Source organism: Siniperca chuatsi, linkage group LG14, assembly GCF_020085105.1.
Source record: "Siniperca chuatsi isolate FFG_IHB_CAS linkage group LG14, ASM2008510v1, whole genome shotgun sequence".
In the NCBI taxonomy this organism is placed as follows: domain Eukaryota; kingdom Metazoa; phylum Chordata; class Actinopteri; order Centrarchiformes; family Sinipercidae; genus Siniperca; species Siniperca chuatsi.
Genome location: NC_058055.1, coordinates 8,082,492 through 8,095,443, shown reverse-complemented (window position 1 = coordinate 8,095,443; position 12,952 = coordinate 8,082,492). Strand labels below are relative to the sequence as shown.

At 39.4% G+C, this 12,952-nt stretch overlaps 1 protein-coding gene across 2 annotated transcripts in view; it reads right to left on the bottom strand.

The window, feature by feature from the left end:
* Window positions 1–12,247, bottom strand: part of gabrb4 (gamma-aminobutyric acid type A receptor subunit beta4) — a 65,180-nt gene extending 52,933 nt beyond the window's left edge. Inside the window, exons 1-2 of one of the 2 annotated variants that reach the window (XM_044222707.1) lie at window positions 10,950–12,247; window positions 9,134–9,228 (exon numbers count right to left, since the gene is read on the bottom strand). In XM_044222707.1, the coding sequence (XP_044078642.1) occupies window positions 9,134–9,228; window positions 10,950–11,029 (175 nt within the window). In that variant the 5' untranslated portion in view covers window positions 11,030–12,247. The remainder of the gene's footprint in view (window positions 1–9,133; window positions 9,229–10,949) is intronic. The other variant, XM_044222706.1, reaches the window with a different exon arrangement.
* Window positions 12,248–12,952: the final 705 nt, after the last annotated feature.

The following is a 12,952-nucleotide window of genomic DNA, read 5'->3' as shown; positions in this document are numbered from 1 at the left end:
TACATGAGCCCTGGTAGCAGAAGTACACAGACAAAGAATGATATTTTCTTAGATCACACATAGAAACAAATAAAGATATACATGTGACCACACACCAAGTGGCATAAGTAAAAGACGTCACAGCTATTGTGACAAACAAACTACGCAATGATTGGCATCTGCTTCATGGCCATAGGCAGTATTTCTTAAGTTAGGAAATTTACAAATGTACAATTTTGGCTAGGTAGAAAAAAATGCACAATTTGTCTGAAGAAGAACTTGAAATGTTATGTTACAATGTTAAACTAAAATCATGTTAGGCATGATTTGATGTAAAGACATCTCAAGCACTCAATGAGAAAAGGAATTTAAATAGTGAGATGTGAGATGGAAGAATCAAATGTGTTTGCTTAAAACAAAAATATGCTTGCAGTGAAATTTTGTATAGATACACAATTATCTAAATTGCAATTCATTTGTAATTTTCTATGATTAATCATGTTTAATCCCATATTTGTTCACATAAATCATTATCAATCATCTACATCATTAATAATGAATTGCTTACCAAAAAAATACCAGACAAATACCTGACAAATGCAAGAGATATTAATTGTTAATACTATTGTTATTTTATCTGTTTTATTATTATCAACAATTCCCACAAAAATAATCAATTTATCCTATTAACAAAAATCACAGATATGTAGTCAAGGCTACACACTGACTAAATGCAAAGCCTGATATACAGTATCTTATGCATTTGTGCTGGAATAGAGAATATGATTTCTTAGAAATTCACATGACATGGAAAAGAGCAAATTTGTTGCATTTGGGTGACATATTCATCACAATCAAAATGGCAGCTACAGTTCAGTCCTCTCAGCTGGGTAAATTAGTGAAGAAAAGCAAATTGTAAACATTGACAAGTGTCCCTGAGCATGCTCAGTGACATTAAGCTATTTCTGAATAACCTACATATGGACATACACACCATACCACACACTACATACCATAAAACCAGAAATACTTTAACAAGAAGACATGTTTAACTCAACAAAAGGATATTTGCAGGTGAGACCTGTGGAAGAACCCCAGTGTCGAGATCTTCCAGGAATAGGAGGCTCAAGGCTGAGATAAGGTTGAGAATAAAAAGTCATCATTGTAAGCAGGTTCTACCCTTTGAGTCTGAACTGTCTGCTAGTCTCTGGTCTTCTGGCAACAACAATGATGGTACCAGGTCTCAGTGTAATGTAATGATACACCAGTCTGCCATCATGACAACCTCTGAGTTTGGATAACTCCAAGAAACTCGCAGCTCACAGTCATCTGTGGCATGAGACAGTGCAGAAAACAAGACAAACCTGTCCTGGGACAGTCCCTTGTCATCTTCTTAAGCCCTGCTTCACTGTCTGAACTTCTTGCTCTGCTAAACCATTAGGGTCAGGGTAAAAGGGAGCTGTAGCCACATAATGAATGCTATTCTGTTTCATGAATTAACTATAAAGGTCACAGGGGAATGTTGTCCCATTGCCTGTCACTGAAGTATTGAGCAGGCCATGGATTGCAAACACCTTGTTGTGATGGTGCCATCATTCCACTTTGAATGAGCATCCACAATTCCAGTGACAGATGAGAAACATCTGCTTCTTGAATGGACTTGCAAAATCTAAGTCAGGACTAGCCTAGAGGCAATTTGGCCCCTCTAAGGCATGTAAGGAGGTGGTGTTATGCCATTCTTTGGTTGGCGTAACACTAGGAGCAGGATTTCACTTTGTTCTCTACCTTCCTGTTTATGTTGGGCCACCAGACATACAATTGGGCACGCTTTTCAACCGAGAGGCACCCAAATGATCCTCATGTATTTTCTTCCTGTGATCAGTCACATGGAGGTACAACCATTCTGGTCCCCCAAAGGATGCATCCATCTTCCAGATACTGTTTTTTGCCAACATAGGACAGGATAGGATCATCTTCTATTATTGTCTAAACTGCTGTGCTGTTCAAGATTGCATGACAGTTTCTAACAAAAAACACTGTCTCAGGGACATACACATTATAGCTGGTGTGTATAGCAGAGGTAAGCAGCTCAGTGCATCTGCATCTGCAATGCCCTTACTCGCTCTGTACATATACTGTAGCTGTACTCGTGTGCCTGTGTGAGTGTGAGAGCCCAGTGCTCTATACTACCTGAGGCCATGGATACGATGCGATGGCTCTATCTGAACAAGCTCATCACATATTTACAGTCTGTACATATCATAAAGGGGTGTCCATAGAGACACTAACCAGTGGGTGTTTCTGTATCATCCTATGTAAAAGCACTGCATGGACACCATAGGAGGAGGCGTCACGCCCTGGTAATCAAAATGTAGTCAAGGTGCACAGACACATTTGGAATGTATTGCAGCAAATTGTCCATTGTTTACTAGAAAACGGTGGGGCTGGATTCCACTAACACTAGACAAAAGATGGCCAACCATGTGCCATGGAGGTCCAACAGTCTGATTACCTCAGCAGGTGATTTTGCCAATGAGTTTTTCCCTCTACTTGTGAAGACTACTAATCAGTGGGAGAATTCTTTGGTTAGCAGAAAAGCCTGCAGACTGTTGGGTCTCTATTGCACATGGTTGGCCACTTCTGCACTAGGTGGTTGAACATGTTGTGGACATGCTGGCCTTTTAATGTTGGGCTCAGGTCCATTTTTTTCTTCTTTAATGTGATGGGTGCCACCCATTTGGAAAAATGCACTGTCCCAATGATCCTCAGTCTATGCAACTGTTCCAACTCTATCTCTCTGAGACAATTATGGCAAAGGGGACCAGAACCCACACCCTTGGCTATCACTAGCCTGATTTTTGCACACTGGCCACAGGCTGAAACATCCACAGAAACCACCATCAGTGTGTGTTTGGGCTTGCATGTGTGCATCAGCCTTAATTTTTTGGGCTGCATGGCGGTGGATTATGTGCTCATATTTTCTTGTACATTTCCTTACAGATAACTTATAATAATATCCTTAATAAGTCTCAAATGTAATGACCCTGAATATTTAAACTCTTCTCAGAATATTTCTAGGTCCCTGTGCTTTCTTGAAAGTCAGGGAAGGGAACTCTCCCAATAGAAGGCACTGTATGCTATCATCATTAAACCTTCAGAGTAGCCTGTCTTTGTGGATGTCATCAAACACAGCACAAAAGTCACAGTGCTCTAACAACTGGTGCAATTCTGCCACAATACAGGCATCAAACTCCCCTTACTTAATGGAATGGCTTAGTGTGGCATCACCAGACTAATTTGCATATGCATATTAGTCTGGAACCTCTGAGTTAATTTTTGATTTCCAAGCAGCATAATCAACGGGCTCAGACCAAAATGCGTCTGGACACAATTGGAAAGACCTACAACCAGTCAGAGCAACGAAATGTGTGATGTAGCAATGAGCGACACATGCAAGCTGGGGTGGTGCTTGGTCCGTTTTCAAGCAGGAAAAAAATTGCGGACTGGTCACAAACTTTATCAAATTACAGCTAAACAGTACACTAAAATGTGTTTCTGAAAACATTTGAGGTGGGAAATAGGCAATGCAGTAACAGATTCTTGATTCATATTTGATCAGCATTGCCTAGTTTGATATTTTGATCTGAATTTTGTTAGCCTAGTGCCTTGCACTGTATGAGCCAATGAGAGTAGTGAAAAGTGTAACTTGTGACTTCAAATCTGGACCGGTAAAGCTACTCTGTCAGTCATCATATCAAACCTACCCCATATTAAATAAACGACGTGTGATTGGACCGACTGAGTCCAGGACGGGTGGAAATCTGTTTGAATGGGAGAGGGGCCAGACGTACCTGCCAAAGCAAATGAAACATGAGCTTGGCAGATTTGTCTGGTTCCCAGGCTAGGAATGGCTGTGAACTTTGAAACTCTGGATTACCTAACGAGGGCTTCGAAAAACCGTGGTTTGAAGACCAGTTCCTCATATGGAACCAGAACACACCAGAAACACCTACTAGAAATAATCCTTAATCCCGTTCCCGTCCCAATCTCTCCCTATACTCTGTACAAGCTTTAGTTCCCTCCAGAAAATTAACTGGCACTCCCAAACAGGACCATATTGCCATGTGGCCTATTTTCCCAATCATCCTAACACATCCTCACACATCCCCTTGAATCATCTGCCTAACACACCATCAGCTCGACCAAACAACACTTTTCTGTGCTTTTGAACCGGCTTCACTGATGCTATTATTTACCAAATGCAATTTATACCTTTATGCCAGAACAGGCTCATTTACTGGAAGATGAGGAGAACATCAGTAGGCAATACTGTGAGAAATTCATTTAGTTTGAGAGTGCATATATTTGTTGACAAACATGTATGTTTTCATACATTTCATTCAGAATCTATTTCTCTAAAAGGCATTTGCCCATTTTCTACCTAGCTGGAATTTCATTATATAAAAATAAAGAACTGATGTGAGAAAGTGCAACTAGGAAAATCTGGAACTAAAATATTAAGATAACTCATCAACACTGAGGTACCAGGCATGTATATACTGGTAATAGGCACTGCTAAAATGCCACAGGCTGAAGTGACATGATCAACAAGGCATTTTGAAAAGTGCCCACAGAGTCACCTAATATCATATTATTTAAAAAATAAAATACATTGTTGCTATCCTTAAAAAATAATACTTTCTTAACTGGGTCTACAATGCTCTGGTTACCTTGCTGAATCTACATCTACATGTAAAAAATGCATCAGTCGAGTTATACGGGGGTTGTGGTCTATGTTTCAGCTGTGTGTCCATGGGCAATTTGTTAGGAAGTTACATCCAAGTGCTATAATCCAAACAAACAGATAACGAAAGAGAAGAGATACATACATCATTTGTAAGTGATGCATTAAGGCCGTTTCAGTGGATAGTGATCGATTGATCCATTTGGTCTCACAACATAATCTCCTGTTTGCCAAAATAAAAATAAAGATTACAAAGATCACGGACACAAAGACAAAATCTGGGAAGGTGTAGCAGTTGAACTGGCTTGTGATGTGAGTAACCTACAAAAGAGGGTTAAACATACTTCGATGTCAAGGTAAGGCATTGAGAACCATTCATTTTCAAGTGGATTAGGTAACCTTATGCTATGGACATTAGCTATATGTGTCAGAAATTACATGTAGTCATTGTGAAAGGTATACTTTATATATAACCTGACCACATAGGACAAACTATATCGTTACATCAGTTATTTCTGTTGTATATACACACAGAAAAATTGCTAATAGCTCGCCAGCTACCGGTATTCTAGCTAGCGGCATACGTTATATCGTTGTTTTGATGTAATGTGCGCGCTGTGGTCTACTTTACTGTTTAGTGGAAGAGGTCCAGAAAAGATGGAGAAACCTCCAGGATACATACATTAAGAGGAGGAAGAAGGATGAATCCACAAAGAGTGGACAAGCAGGAGGAAAGCCAAAAAAGCAGTGGATGAGCTCACTGGCTTTCCTTGAGAAATCCACCAAGCCCCGGAGGTGTTATAAATGCAAAAAATTGTCAACGAATATTTCGCATTTTCGTTTAGTTTTTTCGTTTCTTCCCCAGTGTGAAAAGGCCTTTAGTCAGGAAAAATATCACAAAGCCACAAGTTTTTCTGCAAAGTTAAAAAGAAATAACAATAATAACTATAATGGCTGCCATTTGGGTCTGTGTACCATTTCTTGAATTCCAGTTTAGCTCACAGATCAATGGGGAAAAGAGGGCAGAGTCTGAATAGAGTGACTGCAGAGTGGGCTTTTCATCTTAATATACTGGTGGTAAGGCCACAACACACCAGTAAAATCCTCTTGGCAACTTCTTTCTGACTATTCAAACCATAGTCTTTTTCCATCAATGTACACCTTTGAGTTCATTTTTATTTCAAATATGGATGTTGGCCAGGCTGTTAGGAGCCACAGTCAGTGTCCAGCATTGTGCCACATTAAAACCCTCTTTGTTGAATCTCAAGAGCCGAAGGTCGTCAGCAGTTGTGTCACGACAGAAGTAGTTGACTGATGTTGGAAATACCAAGACATGATGGACTGCAGCTCCCTGGCCTGAGGGTAAAGCACAGCTACTCTCTGCCTGGGACACTCACTCTTTAAAACTTGCTCTACCCACTCTAGTGCATTCACAGACTGCTAGACAATAGTGGGCTATAACCAGCAGATATTTAAGCAACCAACACCAACGTATAGTACAAGTATGATACAAAGAATTATGTAATCTAGGACCAGAAATCAAAACAATTCCTCATTCATTTCCTCACATTTTTGCTTAGAATTCAGTCATGTGATACAAAGTGATATTGTTAAATGATTTGATTTTATGATTTGTGTTAATCCATTTGTTGTTTGTTTGATATTTAAAACATTGGTATTTAAACCATTGTACAATAGTGAAATGATACAGATATCTAATTGTGCCAATATTTTGTTTACACTGAGAAATCAGAATCAAATTAATTTTCTTTCTCTGTTGAAGATAAAGGGTAATTAAGGCAAATTTGCCCGCTTGTCTAGAAATATACAGCATATATGCTTCTTTTACCCTATAGTAGGCTCATAATTAAGGCATAAGTTGATTCACTGTAGACAAGATGTGTGTTTTGAGTTGCAATGTTTTTTAAATTGTTATGTGTGATTTTATAGCAAAGTGAAGTTCTTTTACATATCTGCTGCCTGTTTTTTAGTTAAATACGTATCAACAAGAATGTGCAACAAAACTGGAGCAGTTCTTGGTCACATTTAGACCTTTTGTCTGCTTTGACTTGTACTGTAGAACTGGTGATTGACAACACTGTTGTGGTGGTGGTGCTGGTGAGGAAGACAATAAAGATGAGTTCAAACCAGAAAAACTCTGGTCAAAGTCATTTAGATTAGTTAAAATTGCTGCCAACTGTCATGAAGGCAGTATTTGAAATGCCAGTGAGAAACCCAAAGAGTTGGCATTAGGCAGCACCATCTACCTGCTAGCTACATTAGTGGGGCAGAGTAAAGGTGTGAATATGTTGTAGAAACACTGACTTTGCATTGGAGTGATATTTCATATTTAAAATAGACTGGGCCTTGCAAGCTGATAATTCAGAAAATTGGCTGCAAATCGAATAAATTCCTAAATGTGAAACGTTCATACCTACTGTTTATAAAGTTGGTTTAACTGTCAGCAACAACGTGAATGAGACATTTCTTTGCTGCTTGCTCTCATTTCCTTCCACTGAATCTATGAAATGACTCTGGAATGGCAGCGCTCCAAAACACAAAACAAAGACATAACCTCAACTATAACATATTTTTACAATGGCTAACATCAGGCTAACACATTTTGGCACATAAGCCTTCATCAGAGCATCTGTTTTGGCAGAGCATCCAACCAGAGTAAGGTTATATGAGGAGGCGCACCTGCTATACGTTTTTCACTGCTTGCTCTCATTCTCATCAAGTGTAGTGTAGTCACAGGACTGACAAGCTGCTGCCTGCAGCCTATTTAAGAAAGATGCTGGTGAATAATGTATACATAATGACATACATTAGATTGTATTAGTTGAATATAAAAATAATCAGCCAAATTATGTCTACCAAATGTTGATCTATGTACTTCTACATGTAGAATTAAATTGAAAGATACTCAGTATTCTAAACATATGTTATTTAGTATTACAGAATAAAGCCAAACTGCCTCCGTGAATTAGGACATGAAGTTCTTGAGTCAATAAACATCATCATGTATCATGTAATCATTACATTATTTTGTTTAATGTAGTCTAGATTTTTTACACATAACCTGGCTGCATAGCATATTCAGATATTTTGTAGGGGAGTCGCGCCACATTGTCTCTACCTACCCTTCATTAAAGTTTATTCATTCAATAGAATGACACGTTTATCAATTCTGACTCTGCTAAATTGTACACATAATTCAATAAAAACAGACGTATTTGACAAACTAATAGATGAGACATTTTTAGTAATTGTGGCAAACATTGGATGATCATGAATTTTGCATGCATGGGGTTTTTCAGCATGTCGATATATTTCAAGATACGGTAGATTTTTGGCCATGCAACACAGGACCTGGAGCTAATTTAAGCGGCAACAGACATACTTACACTACTTACACTAACACACACCATTGTGTTACTTGCTCTCATTAAATTAACATCACACTCCGTTAACATCCCCTGGAAGTAAAAAGCCTCCTTTGTTCTTTGTTTTGCAGACAGTGATTATAGTAAGTGGCCATAAACTTTTCTGAATACAAAGTTTTTGAATACATGTGTACAGCAAGAACAATAAAGCTGGTGCTGAAATTAATAGTCACAACCATATACTGTATTGAATTAGAGCCATCACTATGGCTGTCAGTCAGTGTTGAGTTATGATGTCATTGGCGAGTGACCTTGCAAAGACCAGGCCCCAGATTCTAACAGGAAACATCCTCTTTAAATTAATCCTATACATTGTAGGTACAGGTGCCATACTTAATTTGCAAAAAAATGTTTTTCTCCAAACCTTTAATTTTACATTAAAGTAGTATATCATAACCAATTAGCAATAGACTAGTATGCTGTTTAAAAATCCAACATTTTTTTATACTGCTTAACATCTATTGTGGTTAAATAGTTTCAGTAAAACAATCAACCCAAATGACATGCACTAATGACTTGTCCCCCACGCCTTCTATTTCCTGCAATTCAAATCAAAATAGCCATTATTTTAAAGAGCGGTTGTAAAAGATGCACAATTTCCAATAAAAGTTAATGGGGCAGAAGGGTTTTCTCTGATCTGCAAATCAAATTCTTAGAAACATTGCTATGTAAAACAAAGAGACCATAAAATGTCTCTGATCAGAAAAGTATTAAAAATCAATACATTCATGATCCGTGGTTTAAAAAAACATAGTGTTTGACTGCACTTCTCCCTGTGTGCCCTACTTCTTGAGGAGCAGCCATGTTTGGTATATGAATAGATGCATAGTAATGACATGGTAGCAATCACTTCAAAGATATTCCCAAGAGTGACCCATAAATATCATTGTGTACACACCTTGACTTGTAAATACTCTCGACAACAGAGCCTAAGACTCCAAAACAGATGTAGCCACACACATACCTCCAAAATCAGGCCTTAAACGGATGTCATATCCCTTCAGCAACTTGTCCACGGTGGTCTTGGCCACAGACATTCCGGTGCTTCCAGTGGAGGAGCTGAGGGCAGAAAGCACAAGTGTAAGAGCCATTTTAAGTAGTGAGGGAAAAAAGCAGCAACAAAAGACTGTCTGATACTTTTGTCATAGACATTTTGTTTCTCTACAGCACACCTACTGTACTGTATGATGAAGCCTGAAAATTATTACTGCACGTACTCTCTGTTCTCAATATTAATGACATGAATGCCACCTTTGAAGAGGAAGCCCCTACGTCAACATGGTGAGGCTTTGACAAAGGGAAAGAGGACCAAGGATGCCTTAAACAACACCCAACACATACATTCATCCATCCATCCCAAATTCTTCTAAAGTAAGCATTCATTTGTCCATTTCATTCTCAATCTTAGTCAACTTCAGTTGGCCGTCGGCAAGAATGCGATTTAAATAAAAACTAGACATTCATGCTGCAAAGAATTATAGCTGGATTTTTTTTGTATGTTGCAGTCAGTTGTCAGGCAAATATATTGTAAGCATACTGACTGACTTGTGTTGTCATGGGGAAGGTTCAAAAATGTGCCCTGTGTATGCATTTTCCCCTTTGTAGCCCCACCTACAGTTTATTCATCTAATCGGTTGAGGGGGTGTGATGATGATACACCTGTCAAGCATTTCATTGATGACAGTCCTTCAAAACAGTGACATTAAAAGTAACAATGTCATAGTTTCTTTGGCTTACCTATCAAATAAGAGCCCAGTCTTATTCGTGGGCATGTATTTAAATAAGCTTTGTGTTTTAACACAGCCTCCCATCATGCTGTCAGGGAGAACTATAGTCCGCACTAGTCTGATTGACACCTATAACATTGGTGCCATGACCTGCATCACCTGACCGTGGCCAGCACCTCCTGAGGTTCAAAATAATGTTTATTATTCAGGGTTACTGTAATCAAAATGTCAAAATGTGCGACCCAGTTCTCACTGAGCACCTAAATCTCATAGGTGAGGTTGTAGGTTACTGCAGGCACGGGAAAGGAGTAGGCCACTGGGGATATGTATCAGTGCCATTAACAACAAAACAATAAAATAATTGATCAGGAGATTCTGACTGTGACGATGTTCATGAAGGTTTGTGCAGTGATTCATGCTGTAAACAAAGAGGACTAGACAAGAGCTTAGTTGTTGAAACGTTAAATCTTATACCCTGCCTCCGATCTTGAGAGCAACAGCAGATGATGACCTGCTGGGATTATTTTGCGATTTTGACTGATTTGGTTCTGGTCAAAAAAAAATGGACAGTTAAGATTATATGACTAGAAATACTACTTTGCGTATAAAGTGATGAATAAAATAAGTAGCGGGCCGAAAGGCTACAGCACTGTAGACTCATACATCTAGCTGCTTACCATGGCGTAATCAATCGATCATCTGCTGATTGATCCTATCATCTAACCATCGGCTAAGCCTACTGTAGCTCTACTGACGGCTGTTATTTTAGGTGGAATCGTACTTAAAGTCGCCCTTTCCAAGTCACATACCCATTTTGATATCGGGGGTAGGTTACGTTTCACAATAGGCTTGATACTGTGCACGCGCATGTTTTTACGCTCGCGCGCGCCACTGTACCGTCTATTAGAGCATATATCGGCAGCAATGCCCCTAATAAGTAGGCCTGGGTACCCCGTTAATGCGATTTGTCACATATCAGCCTTTTATTGACCGGTAATATTGGTATGAAAGTATAATTGGTGTGAAAGGTTTTTCCAAGCGACGTTTTCTTACCTTTGAACAAAGCATAAGAAGGACAAAGCCGCCAGAGCACAGAAAATTCCACATAATTTATCTTCTTGACGACCCAACATCTCCACAAATCCTTATATATAGTTTCTATAATCCAACCAGTCCAGTGGCCCTCCAGAAAATGCACACAGTAAAAACTGGCAATTAAAAAAATAATTGCCTTTTAAAAATGTCGAATAAACTAGCCTACATCTACGCATGCGATGTCTTCATTAAAATAGGCTTCTCGATTTAAAAAATCTCGTAATTGGCCCCCGCTGTTTTCCCCGGCTATGGAAATCCGTGCAGGTCACAGAGCCCCTCGACCAACACCAGAAGATCAGACATCTTGCTCAAAATACAGCATACACAATACTTTTAAAAGTGATGACAAGTATTCTTCCCCTTAAAAAAACAAACACTGGCATGAATGACTGAGCAGTAGCCTCTTGTTGATCAAATTGGTGGATGAAATTTCCCAGTCCAAATCTGCAGAAGAGGCATGGTTCCAGCGATGCTCCGACGCCAGACTATTCCACAACGTGATGTTGTTAAAAGATATTTGTTTGAGCTGGAAACGCTGGTCGGCAGGAGGGGAGCGGTGGGTTTAAAAAAAAGAAAAATGAAATCTTCATTCCCTTTTTTTCCGTTGCTGCTGCTGATGATGATGTAGATCAGCGCAAAGTCACTGAGGGGGAAATGCACATTGAAAAAGCACTGGGTAATATCTGATGCAGACGTCAGAGCAGGCTATATCACTCCTCTGGTGAAAAAATTAGATGCCAAGAAATATGGATGGCCCTAATACGCCAATGCACGTATCACAACGTCGGGTTTCATATCAAAGATGCAAACCTATTTGAAAAGTCCACTTGCCTCCGCTGTCCAACGTTAAATGGCGTTTGGACCCGTTAATGTGGTCCGCTCGTCTTCTCCTCGAAACACTCAACAAATGACAGCGATTCAGCAGTCCGAAGAGACATGACAGGAAATCTTGTCTTCTTTTTGCTTTCGATTTTTTTATAGTTCTTAATTGAAATTAAAATAATGTCCTATTGGGGGGAGGGAGGGGGGCACCTTAGGTGAATTCCTTAGTGGCAGCCTGTCCATGCGCTGAATTGTCTGTCTTTTCTGTCTGAAACCCATTAGGATGCTGTGAGTGTGTGCCGGTGCGTTTTCATGCATTTCTTCCACTTTGCCACATTTTTGAAACACACATAAACACACAAACACACAGAGGGAAAAACGCACGTTCGCACCCACACACAATCATACATACAGGCACACATGAACACGCACAATCTTTTTCTTTTAGTTATTTATTTAATTCCTTATCACGAATCAGGAGTCGATCTTTTGTATTAGGTAAACAGAAACATCCTTGCTGGAAATTGTTAACGCGCACATCACAATTCAAGAATCACACAAGCTTGTGTTTTATACAGAGGAGGAGGTTTTCTTCAGGGATCTCTGTGCTGTCCAGTTGCTAAGCAACCCAGCCAGCCTGATGCAGTTGTGGTGATTCGAAGGCTATGCGCAAAGGCTCATTTAAAGGAGTAGACCCAATGCTGTCACCATTGTGGTGTCAGTGGGACAAAAGCAGACAGCTACTGATGTACCATGGAGCCAGTTCTGTTATGATAGGAGAAAAAACCCAATTTACAATAATAGGCTTACATGTAAAAGAAATGTGGCGTGTCAGGGCTATCACACTCTACTTTTGCTTCATCACCACTGTCTTCCTCATCACCATCATTGTCAGGGATAAATTAGTCTATAGCCTCAGGGGTTTTTTTCAGTTTGAAACATGTTAATACTCAGCATTTGTTGCTATTGAATATTTTCTGCTGTACCTAGAAATGAGGAAAATTCAGTTTGTCCCTCCCATTGATGATGTCATGGCACTCAACAAAAAGGATATAAATTGCCAAAGAAGGAAAAATGACCATTTTTGGTGATGTTTTCTGGTTTGGAAAATAATGTCAGCCTCCTTGAATGTCAATGTA